Genomic DNA, 15868 nt, shown 5'->3' on the forward strand with positions numbered 1-15868 from the left:
ATCGCAGATTAACACTGCATCAATCCTATGCATACCGGCTTTCAAAAGTAATTCCCATTGAATCCAACGGAGCTTACTTGCTAGCAATTGTTTTTTTTTGGAATGCAGCCTTAATGAACAATACTGAACCACAGGTCAACATCACAGTTTAAAATGCAGAACTGAAAAGACAAAACAGAATTTAATAAAATATCAGAAAGTCTCCTTAAGAATGAACAACATTCAGCTTCAAAAAGCCTAATTGTCCTAGCTGCCGCTGTGGAGATAACCACCTGGTATGTGACATTTGCCTTGGTTTTCAATACAAAGTGTATTTTAACTGCGTCATGCTGAAATCTTGTTCCAGCCAGCAGCAGGTCAGATTTAAAAAACAAACAACAAAAAATATCCCTAGGAGAGGAATAGAATACAATAGACAAATAGAATCTGCAACAAAGCGTTGCAGTGTGAAATGCTCCTGTTCAGCTATCCAAAAGACAGCAACACCCTCTGCTCTACCAGAATAGTCCACCACCCCCCTCATATTTTACACCCCCTACCCGCAAAACCAGTTTCTCAGCCTCTGTGGTGGCCACCAAGTAGCTCCATTCCCACTGGGCAATTTTAGTACTCCCCAACCCCATTTGGCTTTTGTGTGTGTGTTACTGCAGTTCTGCAAATCTTGGGGTTTCTCCAAGTCTGCTTACACATCGATGATTCCGTTTTGGCTACATAAAGATCTACGCTCACCTCTGAACTTTGAAAACAGAGGGAATTGCGATATTGGACTATTCCCTGGCTACCATATATGCAGGGGAGATCAAAGCAATGATTAAATAATGCTTTTGAGCAGCTACAGAGTGCCTTTCCCTAAGCGCTAAGTAAGTGCAGTAAAAACCCCTCGAATCCGAGATTAATTAAAAAACAAAATACGTTGCTGTTGCTCATCCACGATCTTAACTTGTTTTTTGGAAGTGTCTTAACTGAGTGGGAGGGGTCAGGGGTTGCGTGAGAGTTAATTGCTGGGGGCGGGGAGACCATTCCCCCGAGTGGGGGAACGCGGTGGCCTCTCCAGGGAGCGATTTATTTGTTCTATGGGGGATTTTTTTGCCTTCCGTAAAAGTGTGTCCCACGAGGCAACCCGTAGACACGTGACCTCACCTGGGCTCAGGTGAAGGAGGGGCCCTGGACGCCGTTCACCTGGCTCGGCAGGTAATGCCAAGGCGGGGCTGGCGGGGCGGAAACCATTCCCGGGGGGAAGAGGGGCGCAGGGATCCAGCAGGGATCTTGGAGTGAAGCGGGCGCGGGCCCCGGGGTACCCCAGCGGCCTCGGCTAGGCTAGGCTCAGACCTACCTGTGGAAGGACTAGGCCCTGCCCAGGTGTTAATGGTGACACCAATCCCCTCGGCGCCTCGCTCCCTTTTCGCCCCCTTCCTTCCGCCTCCTAGTCTTCGAGTGGTTCCCACCCCCGTCTTCCCCCCCCCCTCGCCTCCCACCCAGGCATCTTCCTCGATTTGGAGAGGAAGGGCTTTAACCCAGAAGATCTGAGGCCAGACCAACTTTGAGGGGACAGGCGGATGCAGGTCTGACACTTGCTTACGTGGAGAGACCACCCCACCGCATTACAGGTAATCTGCAGTAGCCTTTTCACCTCCAATCCTACATATGAATCCTAGGGGGCCCTATCGATTTCAGGGCGGGAGTGCTGCTCCTGCTGCTTATCCTCAAGTGAGTATGTTTGAGATTATAGCCTCAAGTGGAGGGGATTGGTGATTTTTAGCCTAGAGGTTTACCAGTATTTTAAATTTGGAACTTCCTCTTGTCTGACTTAACAGGACTGTCTGTGCACCGACCACTTGTATTTATTTATTTAGTTAGCTCGTAAAATGTATGCACCATTTGAAAGAAACCTCAAAGGGGTTTACAAAAAAACACTACTCACTAACTTGACCAGTCCAGAGACTCTGCACCCCTTAACACTTGCATGCACTCTCTTTTCTTTGGAGCAAACATGTCACTCTCACTGAACTGAAAGAGTAGCCCTTAAAATGTCTGCCCCATTCTTCCTGGAATGCAGGGCAACTACTTTATTTTGCCTCTGTGGTCAGTATAGATATATACTTATTGATATACTGGTGGGAGCAAATGTTCCACTATCCAAGACCACCCTTGACTTTGTCAGAAATTTAAGGGTAGGATAGAGATTTAGAATATGTTAAGGGGTAAGTCATATGCAGTAGACTGTTGCTAGGTTTATGGCTGTGGTCCTACCATCCATTGCCAGAACACTCATCTACCTATTGCACACCAGCTCAGCAGTAGTTATTCTGTTTACAAATACAGTGTGGCCAAAATAATCTGGTGGTTACTGGCTTTGGCTGTTGCACTGGGGAAGCAGGGGTTACATATAACATTGGAACAGTTGTTTTGGTTGAAACCAAAGCAGTAACAGGAATTATGCAGGTGTGGTGGGGGGGGGGCAATTCTCTTTTTAAAAAGCAAAACAAAAAACTACAAATAGCTGGCATAGCTTGATCTGATGATTCTGGAATTATTTAGCAAGGGAATCCAACAGAGAGATCTTGTTTGTTCAACATGTACTTGTTTGTCTCCTTCCTTCATTTCAAAGTCACCCCTTTGTGCAGCAATGCTGAATGCTGGTCATATACCTTAACTGCTCCTGTCCACCAAGGACACCTTGGCTTGAGCCTAACTGCTTAAGCTGCCCCTTATTACTCTCACAAAGCCTTTTAATTCTCACCATGCATTCATGTTCTTCTGGATTTTCTTGCATCTGTATCAGGTCCTAGAAATGTTTGTGATGAAGCCATTCTCCACACACAGGGTTATATCCAATTAAGTTCTACTCAAAGTATACCGATTGAAATTAATGGACCTAAGTTACCCAAGAACAATATAAGAGCCTCCTGGTTCAGGCCAATGGCCCATCTCACCCAACATCCTTTTCTCACTGAAGCCAACCAGTTGCTTAAGGGAAGCTTGCAAGGAGGACCTGAGTACAATAGCGCTTTTGCCACCTGTGATCCCCAGGCCAGCAGTGGTGATAGTACAAAGACATCATGGTTAGCGGCCACTGATTTGTTGTAAAGTTAGTCATGTCCATTCATTTCAGTGGGTCTACTCTGTGTCCCAGCTTCTGCCAACCTAGCAGTTAGAAAGCACACCAATGCAAGTAGATAAATAGGTACCGCTGCGGCGGGAAGGTAAACGGCGTTTCCGTGTGCTCTGGCTTCCATCACGGTGTTCCGTTGTGCCAGAAGAAGTTTAGTCATGCTGGCCACATGAACCGGAAGGCTGTCTGCAGACAAACACTGACTCCTTTGGCCTGAAGTGAGATGAGTGCCTCACCCTTTAGTCTGGACTTAACCGTCCAAGGATCATTTACCTTCTACCTTTTTCTCTGAGTATGACTAATTTTGGATACAGCTCACAGTTCCTGGAAAAGTTCTACTTCCTCTGGAGGGTTCCCATTGCACAAGCATTGATTTGTATTAATTTAAAATATTTCTTAACTACAAGTCTTTGTACAAAGCTTTGTATAAAGCTACTTACACAAGAGAAGTGCAATGGCAAACCCTACAAATAAGCATAACAATATGCAGTAAAATAGAGGCAGACATACAACTGAAGAGATGAATAAGGCAAAATCCCAACTAAAATGCCTAAAATAAGACATACAGAAAGGTCTTAACACAGGCCCAAAAAGATCGTAATGCCGGCACCAGAAGTGCTCCTTTAGGTAGGGGATTCTGGAGTTGGGGCACCACTGTAGAAAACGCCTCCCCTTTGTAAATTCATAATGTACCCCAATTAAAGAAGTTACGGTACTTGTAGCTGGGCTTCTGCAGAGGATCTTAAAACACAAGAAGGCTTTTATGTTGTTGTTGTTGTTGTTGTTGTTGTTGTTGTTGTTGTTGTTGTTGTTGTCGTCGTCGTCGTCGTCGTCGTCGTCAATTATTTATTTGGACTTACTAGGTGCTAAGAGCATCTGGGTCCCACCGAAGTGCTAACTATGACCTTTAAAGCCCTTAATTGGGCTTGCCAGTGTGGCATCTATGAGAACAATGATGCCATTGAGTCCATTCCCTGGTGCTGACAACACCTCTGAGCCCCCCCCCCCGCCCTTGGTCATGAGATGGTGGAGGTGATTACCTTTTTCTCCCTTGAAAAGTGCATAGAGCTGAAGGATGAAGTTGGAAGTGTGGTGCGCCCCCCTACTTCGTCTTTCAGTTTGATGTATTTTTTCAGGCACATTCTACTGGATCTGACTTCTAGCAAGATCCCTTGAAAAAGTGAAGGTGGTGCGCACACTTTCTTTTTCTCTCTCTCTCTAGGCGGGTGAGGGCTGGTTTGGGAGAGGGGAAAGAGAAGTGACCAGAGGGGATGGTACCAGGGATGGATTAAGACCTTTAGAGGTCCTAAGCACTTAAAAGATTTAGGCCGCACCCCCTCCCCATATATATATATCTAATTTTAATATAAACAATAATAAACCGTAAAATAATTCGCCGCCGCCAAAATAAAAAGAAACCTACAATAAGATGGAAAACAATGTTGATTTTTGTATATTTGTATAAATAATGTTTTTTGTTCAGCTGTGCCATATGGTCCATGGTAAATCTGACAATGGAAAAATTCAGTGGTGCCCCCCTTTTCCTTGATGCTCTAAGCACATGCTTATTGTGCTTAATGGTTAATCCAGCCCTGGATGGTACCCATACCACTTGCTCAAAAATCCAAAGACTTTAAACAGTTGGCAACCCCTGCCTTAATGGTTTAGGGCCCAGTTATTTTAAAAAAGGCTGCCTACCCCCATGCAAACCTGCCAGATATTTAAGCTTCTTGACAGAGGCCCTACTCATACACCTGTCGGGAAGAGAGGCAAGGCTAGCAGACAGGAAGGATTGGGGCTTTTTCTATCGTGGCTCCACAATTGTGGAGCTCCCTAACCCAGGATACACAATCAGACTCCTCCTTGATATCACTTAAGAGGGACCTAAATGCATTTTAAAATTAGTATTTGTGACTGCTTTTATTGGAGATATGTAAGAGGTAAGGAGCTTCTTAACTTTGTTCAGATGGATGGCTAATGGAACTGAATTGGAAGAAGGGAGAATGATTTACCGCTGCTATTGACATTAGCGAAATGTTTGATATTTGTATGTCGTTTTAAAATTGTTTTAATATCTTAGTCAGCTGCCATGGGAAAGCAGTCTCTTTTGCACAGTTACAAACTAAGAGAAACGAATTCTCTGAATCTACTTAACAAAAACAAAACTTTTCCTTTTTGTCTTTGTGAGCACAGGATATTCTGAAATGGACGAAGCAGCTGCTTAGGGTCTAGATTAACCCCAAAGAAGACAAAGCAAAAGGTAAATAACAAAAAAGGAGAGGGGTTTTTTGGGGGGAGGGAGGGAGAAGAGAAGGGAGATGGGAAAAGTCGGCACAAAAATTATGACATGCTGGGGGGGGGAATCCTGCCTTTCTTCCCTCAGGCCATTCTATTTCTGTCTTCAAGGAAAGCTGAATTCTTTGTTAGACCTGTACAAATAAGGCAAAATGAGTTCATTTGCACGATTCCTTAATTTGTGTAATCCTGCAATATTTACGGCGTTCCATAACTTGATTCTGGCTTTGCTGTTACAAGGAGCTCTGTGTGATGCCAAAGCTCAGACACTCCCCTTCACCACTGGAGGTTTTCTTCAGCCACTCTTCCACCTCCTGAAGCTTCAGCCACCCAGCGCCCATATAGGACAGGTGTGTTGTGTGTGCACAGAACTCCCACCACCAGCCACAACCACCCCAGACACATTGCACATGTCTTTTCCTGGCTCATTCTCACTTCAGCTTCCTGAAAGCATATCTACCCTTCCAAAGGCTATATTTGAAAGCCCTGGGCAGAAATTCCATATGACACAAAGGGTTGCACTTGGAAAGCAAAGTTGGCAAGCCTTGTCTTCAACACCAATAACAGAAGTGCTTTCTGTTTATATGTGGGGTCATCTGGAACTCCATTGTATCTTCAAAGGGCTAGAAACTTGATTTATTTTTATTTCAAACAGAAAGTTGATCTTCTCAGGAAACTGCATTCTGCATCCAGTGTTGCCATGTGTTTCCATAGAATTGCAGCACATAATGCAGAGCAGGGGTGGGGTGAGAATCTGAAGTGGACACTAGTACCAAAAATATTTGTTCCACAGCTTGTTGGCCTCTTAAGGGAGCCTCATGGGAGACTTGTATCATCTGACACCTATATGCAATGTTGGAGGAGGGTCTTTGGTGCATTCCCAGTGTCCAAAGGAGTTTTTCATTAGAAAATTGGCAGCATTGTAGCCATGCTCCCATATAAACAGAAAGAGGGGACATGTGAGGCAAAGAGGTGCTGGGATTCAGAATATGGCACTCAGTCCTGCCAGCCTTTCATCGTTCCTTCTCTGAGCCACTTGCAATCTCTGCTTTGTGGGATTTTTGTGCAGATACAGATCCCACACTACAGCAGCAGTAACATGGAACCTAATACCAAGTGAATCTTGACCGTAGCAGACTCTTGCTGTCCTGGTAGAGGCAGAACTTGAGCATCTTAACCTCTTTCTCTTCTGGTGCTTCTGCTCAGGTCATCTGGATTTGATGGGGAGCATGTGTGTTTGAGCATGTGTGGTTTTTGTTTTCTGTTTTTTTCCTCTCTCCCTGTCAGGAGTCGAAAGGGTGGCAAGTCATGCTTGGAAAGACACAAGGACATCGCCAAAACCTAAGCAGCTACCACCAGCCCCCTAAAGATGTTGCGGTACCCCAGCAGATCAACTCTCCCAGAGCGACTGACATTAGCCTGGAGGTGTTCAGTGGCTCTACTCCTGAGCTCAAGCAAACCCGCAAGCCAACACGAGCTGCGAGAAGCCGCAAAGCCGACCCCAAAGATGCCAGTGGGAGGGAGGGCGAAACGAGTACCTTTATCCCTGGCGCTGTGGAGACCCCCCGGCCCCCATGCTGCCCCACTCTGTCCCAGGCCTGGAGTGTTTACAAAGCGATCTTCTGCTGCATTGTGACATGCGGGGACTGCTTCAGGGACTGCCCTTCTAGGAGCCTCTACAATGAGGCACTGACAGATGAGAGCCGAGAGTGCAATGGGCGTTCGCCAAACAGTCCTGCCAATAGCTCCCCTGCTGAAAAAAATGGGAGCCAAACCAAAAAGAGCACCATCGGGAGCAGTTTCAGCTACCCAGATGTGAAACTGAAAGGGATCCCAGTGGGGATTTATACCCCTAGCCCCCACACGGATACTGATTCATGCTACAAGGAGCCTCTTCCGGAGAAGATAGCCAGGAACAGCATAGAGAAGCAACCTCTCCCCAGCAGCCTTCGAAGCTCTGAGGATTACTCCGCTGACGATTTGGATTCCGACAGTGACAGTGACCCAAAGAATAGCTCTATATCCAGTGGTCGGATTGATTACCTGATCCACAGGAAACTGACCGAGCTCTTCAGCATTCACCAAATTGACGAGCTGGCCAAGTGTACGTCGGACACCGTCTTCCTGGAGAAGACCAACAAGATCTCAGACCTCATCAACAGCATCACTCAGGACTATCACTTGGATGAGCAGGATGCCGAATGCAGGCTGGTCCGGGGGATCATACGCATCAGCACGCGCAAAAGCCGGGTCCGACCCCGCGTTTCTGTCCCGACCCGCCCGAGTCTGGAGGAGAGCATGAGCAGAGGCAATCTGCCAGACAGTGGCAACGAGACCATGTTGGCATCTGTGCTCCCTAGCGAAGGAGGTACGTATGAAGCTCTGTGCTGTGTTTAGAGCAAAGGGGAGCCATAATAATCAAGGGTGCCTACCACAGATACATTAAAAAACCTATGAAGTATGGGGCTTTTTAATACATATTAGAGAGAGAGAGAAGAAGAAGAAGAAATAAGCAAATATGCATGAATAGTTAAGCACCAGTTTTAACACCAGATCTGGTTTCTCTTGGTGGTAGTTATTCCAATCCACATGTACCATATACAAAGAAATATCCTGCATTTTAGCCCAATTTGCTTAACAGAGTAAAACAACACTAATCTACCCCTGGAGTCAGCATTCATAGGATCCTTAACAAGGGTAAAGATAACAACCAGTTGAAAACCTTTACTACTCTACATTCCCAAATTGCAAAAGGATGCCACTGTGGGTCCCATCTCTGCATTACAATATGGCGGTGGGCAACTTTAAAGCTTTGGAAGCTGGAGTAATGTGGGAGACCCTGGCCAAATCCCTGTTTGGTCAGAAAGATCACTGGGTGATTTTGGATCAGTTGTCCATTTTCACCTATGTCCCCCTGCTGGGAAGGCCTGTTGTGAAGATGAAACTGGATGGAGGGTGCAGACGATAGTGGCAGCAGGGAACAAAGTAGATACCCTGAGCTTCTTGCAGGAGTGATAGAATAAGAATGCAATAAAATCCTTTGGTGGGCATTCTTGTATGTATACTCCTCTCCCACATGCACGTGCATATCCCTCACTCTTCCTAAGTAGGTTCAAACAGCCATCTTTTCCCAAAGTGTCACAGTTGCCACACCGGCATGTTTTAAGATGTGGAGAGGCCCAGGGGCTGAATGTGCATTTGAGTGGCCCCTTCACACACAAACCTACATCAATGTCATTTATACCCCTCAACTGGAGCACACTGTTTCGTCAGTATGGAGTGGCCCCTGCTGTGTGAGGCCTGGGGCCATTACCTTCTCTAAAAATGAAGAGGGGCATTGTGTTGCCCCCTAGTAGGAGCCTTCTGTTAGGGTCAAATGCATGGGGTGTTTGCAGTCAACACTCCCTGATAAGCTATGAAAATCCGGCTTGGATGGCTACCTGAATTCATGCTTTTTTCTTCGCTGTAGGCCAGAAATGCCTGGGAGGCAAGCAAAGGAGAAGGCTTTTATGTCTCTCACATGCACCCCCAATGCCAGGGATGGAAAGCCCTGTCCTTCCACATGTTGTTGGACTCCTAACAGACCCAGCCAACATAGACAGTTATGAGAGGTGATGGGAGCTGTAGTCCAGCAATATCTTGAGATTCACAGGTTTCCTGCTATAGGTTATCAGTAGCTTCTTATTTTGAATGACTTGAAAATATTCGCTCATAGCTAAGGTAGCATAAGGTGGGCTCTCCTTTAGCAACTGGATCTAGCCACTAGAATACTCAACAAAGACTTAACCAAAATCCCAGTTCAGCAGCTGAGTCAAACTGGTTATACCCTTGTCTGTTTCACAGAGGCAAACCTGGCTGTGTTGCCAAGTGTGTGCTCATCAGCTCCCCGTTCAGTGTGTACCTGTATGAGATGCTTGTGCAAGCAGGCGTTTCCCCACATTCACACACTTAGCTGTTTGGGTATATCCCTAAAATATGTAGATGCCAAATGATGTGTGTTTCCTTTCAAATTTATTCTTCTTCTTTTGGTTATCTGTCTTCTAGATTTCCCTGTTCAGATATCTGTAGAAACCACAGCAGATATGAAAGCCAGGAACATGAGGCATGGAGCATACAGCACTGCTGGTAAGCCATCTTCACAGAATGAATCGTGTTACCTCCTTCTTCAGTTTGCGACTATCAAGCCATCACCATCTTCCCAAAGTGAGCCTGAAGTCACTTATAATTAGGCTCACTATAAATGTTGTTTGCGGACAGTACTATTGTTTGTTACTAAGCAAGCTCAGTCACAGACTGTTGGTGGTCCATGGATCACTCTTTGGGAACTTTTGGCTTAGAGCTAAGCTCTGCTCCATGCAGTTTAATCATCATGCAATTTGAATATTCAAATATAGAAATGGGTAACACCAACTGTGGTATTACAGTCCTGGGGATCCAACTGCAGATTAATTCGACGATTTCCTTTGAACAAGTGTGCGGAACCTATGATCATGCACATTTATGCATGAAGGGTTCTGGCCATGTTATTGGGAATCCTGGAAAATCAGGTGTTCAACTGAATGGTGTTCAACTGAATGGGGTATGTTGTCTGAACAGCGCTTCTGAACTCCAGGGCTAGGAAACTTGTGACGCAGCCCTGAATTATCAACTTGTTTATAGAGATTATAAGAAGGAGTGAGACCCTGTCAGCATAATGCACATCTGCTCAAAGATTTGATTTGGCTGCCAATAAATTCAAGGTGTTACTGTTAATATATAAAACCTGCAACAGCTTCAGACCCATGTACTTGAAGGATCTCCTTCCCCTATATGCTCCCACTTTGGAACTGGTGCTTTTAAATGACCCACTCTGCACTTGTAAGAAATCAGTCTTTTACCGTGGCAGCACCTATTTTCTGAAATCCCCTGCCTGTTAATGTCAGGCAGGCAACTCTCTTGTATTATTTTTGACAGCTGCCCAAAAATGTTTTATTTAGGCTAATCTACCCCAAACATGTAATTTTATACCATTTTACCAATTTTATACCATATTTTATACCATTTTATGTAAACTGTTTAGAGATACATTTTTGATCAAGTGATCAAGTGATATATTTTTGATCAAGTGATATATACAATAAAGGTGGAATAAATAGCCCCAATTGGCTTGGGTGCAAAGTAAACCTGTTCCTGCCTTCTGCCTAATGAGCACAAAGGCACTGGTAGGATTCGCAATCCCTTTGCTTTGGCAGCAGGGTGGGTGGAATGTTCTCCTGTGTGACTTTGGGGTTGGTTTTATTTATTGGCTTAATTATTTCAGTGTTACTGATGAATGAGGAAAATCAGAGACATGAGAAGAGAGCGTAGCAACTAATTCCAGTCACTTCTTCTTTCCCCATGATAGTCCTGTTTTAAAATTCTTGGATGAGCCTAGCTTTTTAGCCTACACCCTCTTCCACGCACATTTCTGGCTATGGTCTTGCTGACCTGTTTTAATATATGCAACAACCTTTGGTAACGTTATTCTTTTTCTGCTAGCCGTGGAGAGAGGCAAAGTACTATACAAGGTACGGAAGCCCTGCTGTCTGGCAGCTGGAAATGGTTCTCTCTCTGCCGGCTTCTTCCTGAGGTTTCCCAAGGCCATTGCCTGTGTTTTTCTGACCCTACTTTGCACAGCCTTGAAGGCTAAGAACTTGCTCTTGGTTTTTACAGGCTTGCCGAGATTCTTAGGAGTTTTGACTTCTCTCCTGCAATACCTGTTTCCACACAAGTGATTGGTGGGAGTGGAGGGTGGAGGCTGCATAAATCTGAGTCACAGAGACAGGGGAGACCTTATAGTCCAGCTGCCTGCTTAATGCAGGACACAACTATGGCTATCCCTAACAGCTGTCATTCAGCCTCTGTTTAAGTTATTCCAGTGAAAGAGAGCCTACTGTCTCCCATGACAGTCTTTCCCATTGCCAGACAGCTTTTGCCATGATTGTATTATGGAATGCAGGCTGTAATGTCTGATGTGGAATCTGCCAGGTTAAGTAGGGTACAAAGAATCTCAGGTTCTGTTTGTTCTTACCAAAAGTCAGGTTCTAGTCCTCATGGCTGTGGACTTTTTGAGAGGGATCCACTGCTTGCGTTGGAATATAGGGGTTGCAGCGTACCATTTTTGCAGATATTTTCTTCTTCTTCTACCCCTTTCCTAGGTATGCCATAGTCCTGTATGGCTCTCCTCTCCCTCTTCTTGTTCCTTCTGCCTCCTGTTCTTAGGGTTAAAATGGCTGCCAAGAGCAGCATCACCGGTGTGCCTTAGCTGTGCTTTAGCAGACACCGACTATGACAGAGTTCGAGAGCACCTTGCACACAGCTTGTGGTCAAGCTACATTCCCCGAGCTTGATGCAAGAATGGCTGGGTGCAGTTCTTGGGTCTTACATGGGATCTTGGGTTAGTTATAAACAGGGCTGTGAGTCTTCTGCACATCCATGATGCAGGATTTGGCTAAGAATGCTGGCTTTCTTTCCCCACCTACCTCTCAAGATGAGCTTCAAGTTTTTGTAGCTACAAAGAGACACTTCAAGATATGCAGTTAAGTCTTCTTCAGCTGAACATGAAACAGCGCTTCTGTAGTCTACTGGGCTTTAATGCTGTTTCTTTATGGCAAACAGAAACAGGGGCCTCATCTGCATTATATATTTAAAGCAGTATCATAGGATCCTAGACTTGTAGAATTGGAAGGGACCCCAATCTTATGTAGTCCTGCAATGCTAAAGAATTCCTAACAGATGGCCGTCCACCCTCTGTTTAAGAAGCTTCATTGATGGAGAGTCCACCTCTTTCTGAGGTAGTCCGTTCCACTGTCGAAAGCTCTTACTATCAGGAAGTTTCCCCAAATGTTTAGTCAGAATCATTTTTCGTGTAATTTGAATTCAATGGTATCACTTTAAACAGTTATGGCTTCCTTCAAGGAGTCCTGGGAACTGTACTTCGTTAAGGGTGCTGAAAGTGGTTAGGAGGACCCAATTTCCCTAATAGAGCTGTGATTCCCAGAGTTCTGTGGGAAGAGGGGTTGGCTATTGAACCACTGTGGAATTGTAGCTCTGTGAGGGGAATAGGGGTCTTCTTGCAACTCCCAGCACCTTTAACAAACTACAGTCCCCAGGATTCTTTGTGGGGAATCCAAGACTATTTAAAGTAGTATGATACTGTTTTAAACGTATGGTGCAGATGGGTCCAGGGTTTAAAAAAAACATAAATACATAAATATGAGAAGATGCTGTTTTCCTGCATTGTGATTTTCAGTCCAATAAATGATGAATTGGTTCCATTTTTTGTGAGGAGGTCTTTTTATTTTTCTCTACTTCTTTGACAGATGTGGTCTGTCAGTTTACCCATTTGTGCAATTTCATATCTTCCACTATGGATGGAAAATTGAATTTCCAACAGCTGAGCAAAACCTTTTTGCTGCAGTTAAACAGCTTAACAAATAATACAAGAGGGGTGGACAGATTTCAGGCTTGTTGGATCTACCTTTTTCTCCTTTTTTTACTAGAATCTAAAGATGTACAAACCAAGAGCCAAGTACAAAAGTCATGCAGAATGAAAGAGCAAGAGTCCCTCTGAGCACATTCTGAGCCTTGGAACTTGGTTTGAGTACCAGAACTGACCTGAGCTCACAATTCTTTCTTTTTTTAAAAGTCCACTCCCAGTTACCAAATCTTCATCTCAGCAACATAATTGGGGTGGGGAGAGCTGTTTGGTTGTTGCATTTGTTAATCAGTTGTGGGTTGGAAATCCTTGTTAATCCATTGCACATCACCCAGTAGATCCTGAACTACCTCTTGCCCTATAACTATTATATGTACCGGGGCGGGCAACCACTGGACCGTAGGCCTAATTAGGACCACAGCACCATTTGGACCTCAGGACCATTTTGCCCAAGCCACTCATGCCTGGGGCAGGTTAAGGTGTAGGTGGGTCCGAGGGGGCTTGCAGTAGGTGCTGCCACCATCATGATATCAGTTGATTGACAGGGGAGTTGTCCTAGCCATATGTCAAACTTCGCCCCCAGGGACTAGGGAAAATAAGGAACCCTAAGGCTGGCAGAAGTCCATAACAGCCGAAAGTGGACTGTTATGGGCATAGAATGCTGAATGACTGCCAGCTGGTGGAATGGACTGTCTGTAATCTTGAACAGGAGCACTTCACACAAAACTCTGTTGCAGATGCAACTTGCAGTCTCCAAAATGTCAAATTGCAGCCTCTTGGGAACTTTAAGTAAAACAAATTTGACCAATTCAAATTTCCAGAATTATTCATTCATTCATTCTCTCTCTCTTTCCCCCTCCCCCCCTCTTCACTGAATTTGGGGTGGGTGGGTGTGCTGATGATATACAGCCCTGGTTATAGTACAGTGTTCCAGCTTATCCTTTGGGTATGCATTTCCCAGGCTTTTGTATATTATGTATAAAACTCAGTGTGATCTGTTATTTACAACAAAAACTAAAACTAAAACACCCTCTTCTTTGTTTTCCCCTCTCAAGGATCTCCCCTGAGCAGAGGCTCTTCTTTCCAGGATACAGAGACAGATTCCTCTGGAGCTCCTCTGCTTAAAGTCTATTGCTGAAAAATGGACCTCGGGAACTAACGTGCTAGGCAACGAGGCCACGGGGCAAGTTCCCGATTTCTAAATGACAAATACGATGCCACTTTATTTTGTTTGTCAATTTTTAATAATTGAACTTGACTCCCTTAACTTGCATTTTAAGGGAGCCTCATAAGCAGATTGTTGTCTAGCAGCAAAATGACAGGAAAAGGATATTGGCACCAGCCATAAGTTGGGCTTTCCCAAAATGCCTGGTTCTGGTGCCATTTTCCAAGATAGATTCTGCTGTAAACTTGCCTTCAGATGACCAAGCTAGTGCCTTTTTCACTACATCCATAAGCAACTTTTTGCTGTAATGGACGTTAAGTAGCAGTGATGGTTTTTTTGCACACGTCTTTCTAAGTGTGATCGTCCCACTAGTGTAAGGGCTCCTGTTATGCAATATCCCACATTATGTTGGTTTGATGGTGCTTGGAGACCTTGAAGACATCTTTCTACATCTGTCGTTACTTAGTACAGGATGCTTGGCTCAAGAGTACCACATCTGTGCCTTGGATGGACTGTGTTGAGCGAGTGATGATGAAACCGCCTTCAATGATGGCAAATTGACATGAATGATGGCAAATCAACTTTCAAGCAGTGTGTAATCCGTGGCCATCCTACAGACTTTCTAACTAAATTAACGCAAGCTGCTTGGAAAACCAGCCAAGACGTGACTTCATATGGCTTGCCAACCATTTGTTGCAGAGCATTGTTTCAGTCAACTGACAACCATCATCCAGGGTTGGAAATGATAGCTAGATTGGGGCTTGCTATGAAAAACCATAGCACTCGGCATCACATGTCATTTTCAGTTCTTTTTTTCTAAGCCCATCCCGCTCTACATCAAAGTTAAGCCTTGGAGGGTAAAAGAAGAAACCAGTTTATAAACAAGCCAGCTTATATCAAGCAAATCATAGCTTTCATAGTAATTGTCAAGCCTCATAATGACATTTAGAAACTTGATACATTTTTTCTCATATGGAACGTCAAGGAGTTTGCGATGGATGGGGATCCACAGTGTATCTGGGACATTTAACTTGAAATTCAAACTGTTTTGAAACCCATTTACGTTGTTTTGCTTCCCTCAGATAGCAATGTGAATTGTTACTAGCCATCCTTTTAGCAATCCTATAGTCTGTTGACAGAATAAAGGTACCCAGGGCTCCTTTGTTCAGAGCCCTTTTCACCTTTGTGCCTCAAATTCAGGCTGCTTTGATTTCAGTGGCAGAAGAGCTGAGATGTTGATGAAATGTTCTGCAACTGTGGATGGGTAGTTTCCAACGACGGCTGTGCAAAAAGACTCTTGTCCCTGGAGCTGTTGCCATAGAGGATGACCCAGTGATGTGTGGTGTAACATTGGGCTTAGCTGGGCAGAGCAAGCACGTTTGTGTAATGTTATTAAACAGCGGCCACAGTCCAGAGCCCCACAACTCTGCATACTGTTTTTGGAGCTCTTGGGAGGATGCATATGTTGTGAGGGGGACGGGGGAGAGAGAGAACGCATAGCTCTCCCTTTCCCTCACCCCCACTAACATCTCGTGAGTCAATTCCTTCTCCTTTCTGTTCCCCCAACCCCAGTACTCTCACCTGGAGTCTTCCCAGATTGGACCAGTGTGTGTTTTGTTCTTTGCAGAAGACTGCAGGGAAATCCTCAGCCAGGTGAATTCATGCAGCTGGTGGCATTTTGGTGATTTGCTGTATACTTATCTTCATTTTTAAGTTAGGCTTGATCAGAACTGGTAGCAGTGTATAATTTCCCCTCTTTTAAATGTGCACACTTAGTTGTCAGTAACACACTGGATACACAATACTGTGCTGATTTTTTAAAAAGTGCCAGTCACTCCCC

The 15868-nt window shown here is 44.8% G+C and overlaps 1 protein-coding gene across 5 annotated transcripts; it reads left to right on the forward strand.

Annotated features, from left to right (window-relative positions):
* Positions 1-837: 837 nt before the first annotated feature.
* KDF1 (keratinocyte differentiation factor 1) lies at positions 838-14088 on the forward strand. Of its 5 annotated transcripts, XM_053398667.1 has the most exons (6): positions 1065-1191; positions 1480-1607; positions 5306-5372; positions 6695-7775; positions 9452-9532; positions 13919-14088. In XM_053398667.1, the coding sequence occupies exons 4-6, from the start codon at positions 6716-6718 to the stop codon at positions 13999-14001; spliced, it is 1224 nt and encodes a 407-aa protein (XP_053254642.1). In that variant the 5' UTR covers positions 1065-1191; positions 1480-1607; positions 5306-5372; positions 6695-6715; the 3' UTR covers positions 14002-14088. The 5 variants fall into 5 exon arrangements, with proteins under 5 accessions (XP_053254645.1, XP_053254642.1, XP_053254643.1 ...); XM_053398670.1 differs by lacking the exons at positions 1065-1191; positions 1480-1607 and adding an exon at positions 838-860; XM_053398668.1 differs by lacking the exon at positions 1480-1607.
* The last annotated feature ends 1780 nt before the right edge of the window (positions 14089-15868 follow it).

The sequence above is a fragment of the Podarcis raffonei genome, chromosome 8 (genome assembly GCF_027172205.1).
Source record: "Podarcis raffonei isolate rPodRaf1 chromosome 8, rPodRaf1.pri, whole genome shotgun sequence".
In the NCBI taxonomy this organism is placed as follows: domain Eukaryota; kingdom Metazoa; phylum Chordata; class Lepidosauria; order Squamata; family Lacertidae; genus Podarcis; species Podarcis raffonei.

What these genes read in the sequence shown, in the direction of transcription:
- KDF1 (XM_053398670.1), top strand. Translation starts at nt 6,716, where the DNA reads ATGCTTGGAAAGACACAAGGACATCGCCAAAACCTAAGCAGCTACCAC. An exon ending in TGTGCTCCCTAGCGAAGGAG is followed by an intron (nt 7,776 to 9,451) that starts GTACGTATGAAG and finishes TCTGTCTTCTAG; the next exon opens with ATTTCCCTGTTCAGATATCT. An exon ending in TGGAGCATACAGCACTGCTG is followed by an intron (nt 9,533 to 13,918) that starts GTAAGCCATCTT and finishes TCCCCTCTCAAG; the next exon opens with GATCTCCCCTGAGCAGAGGC.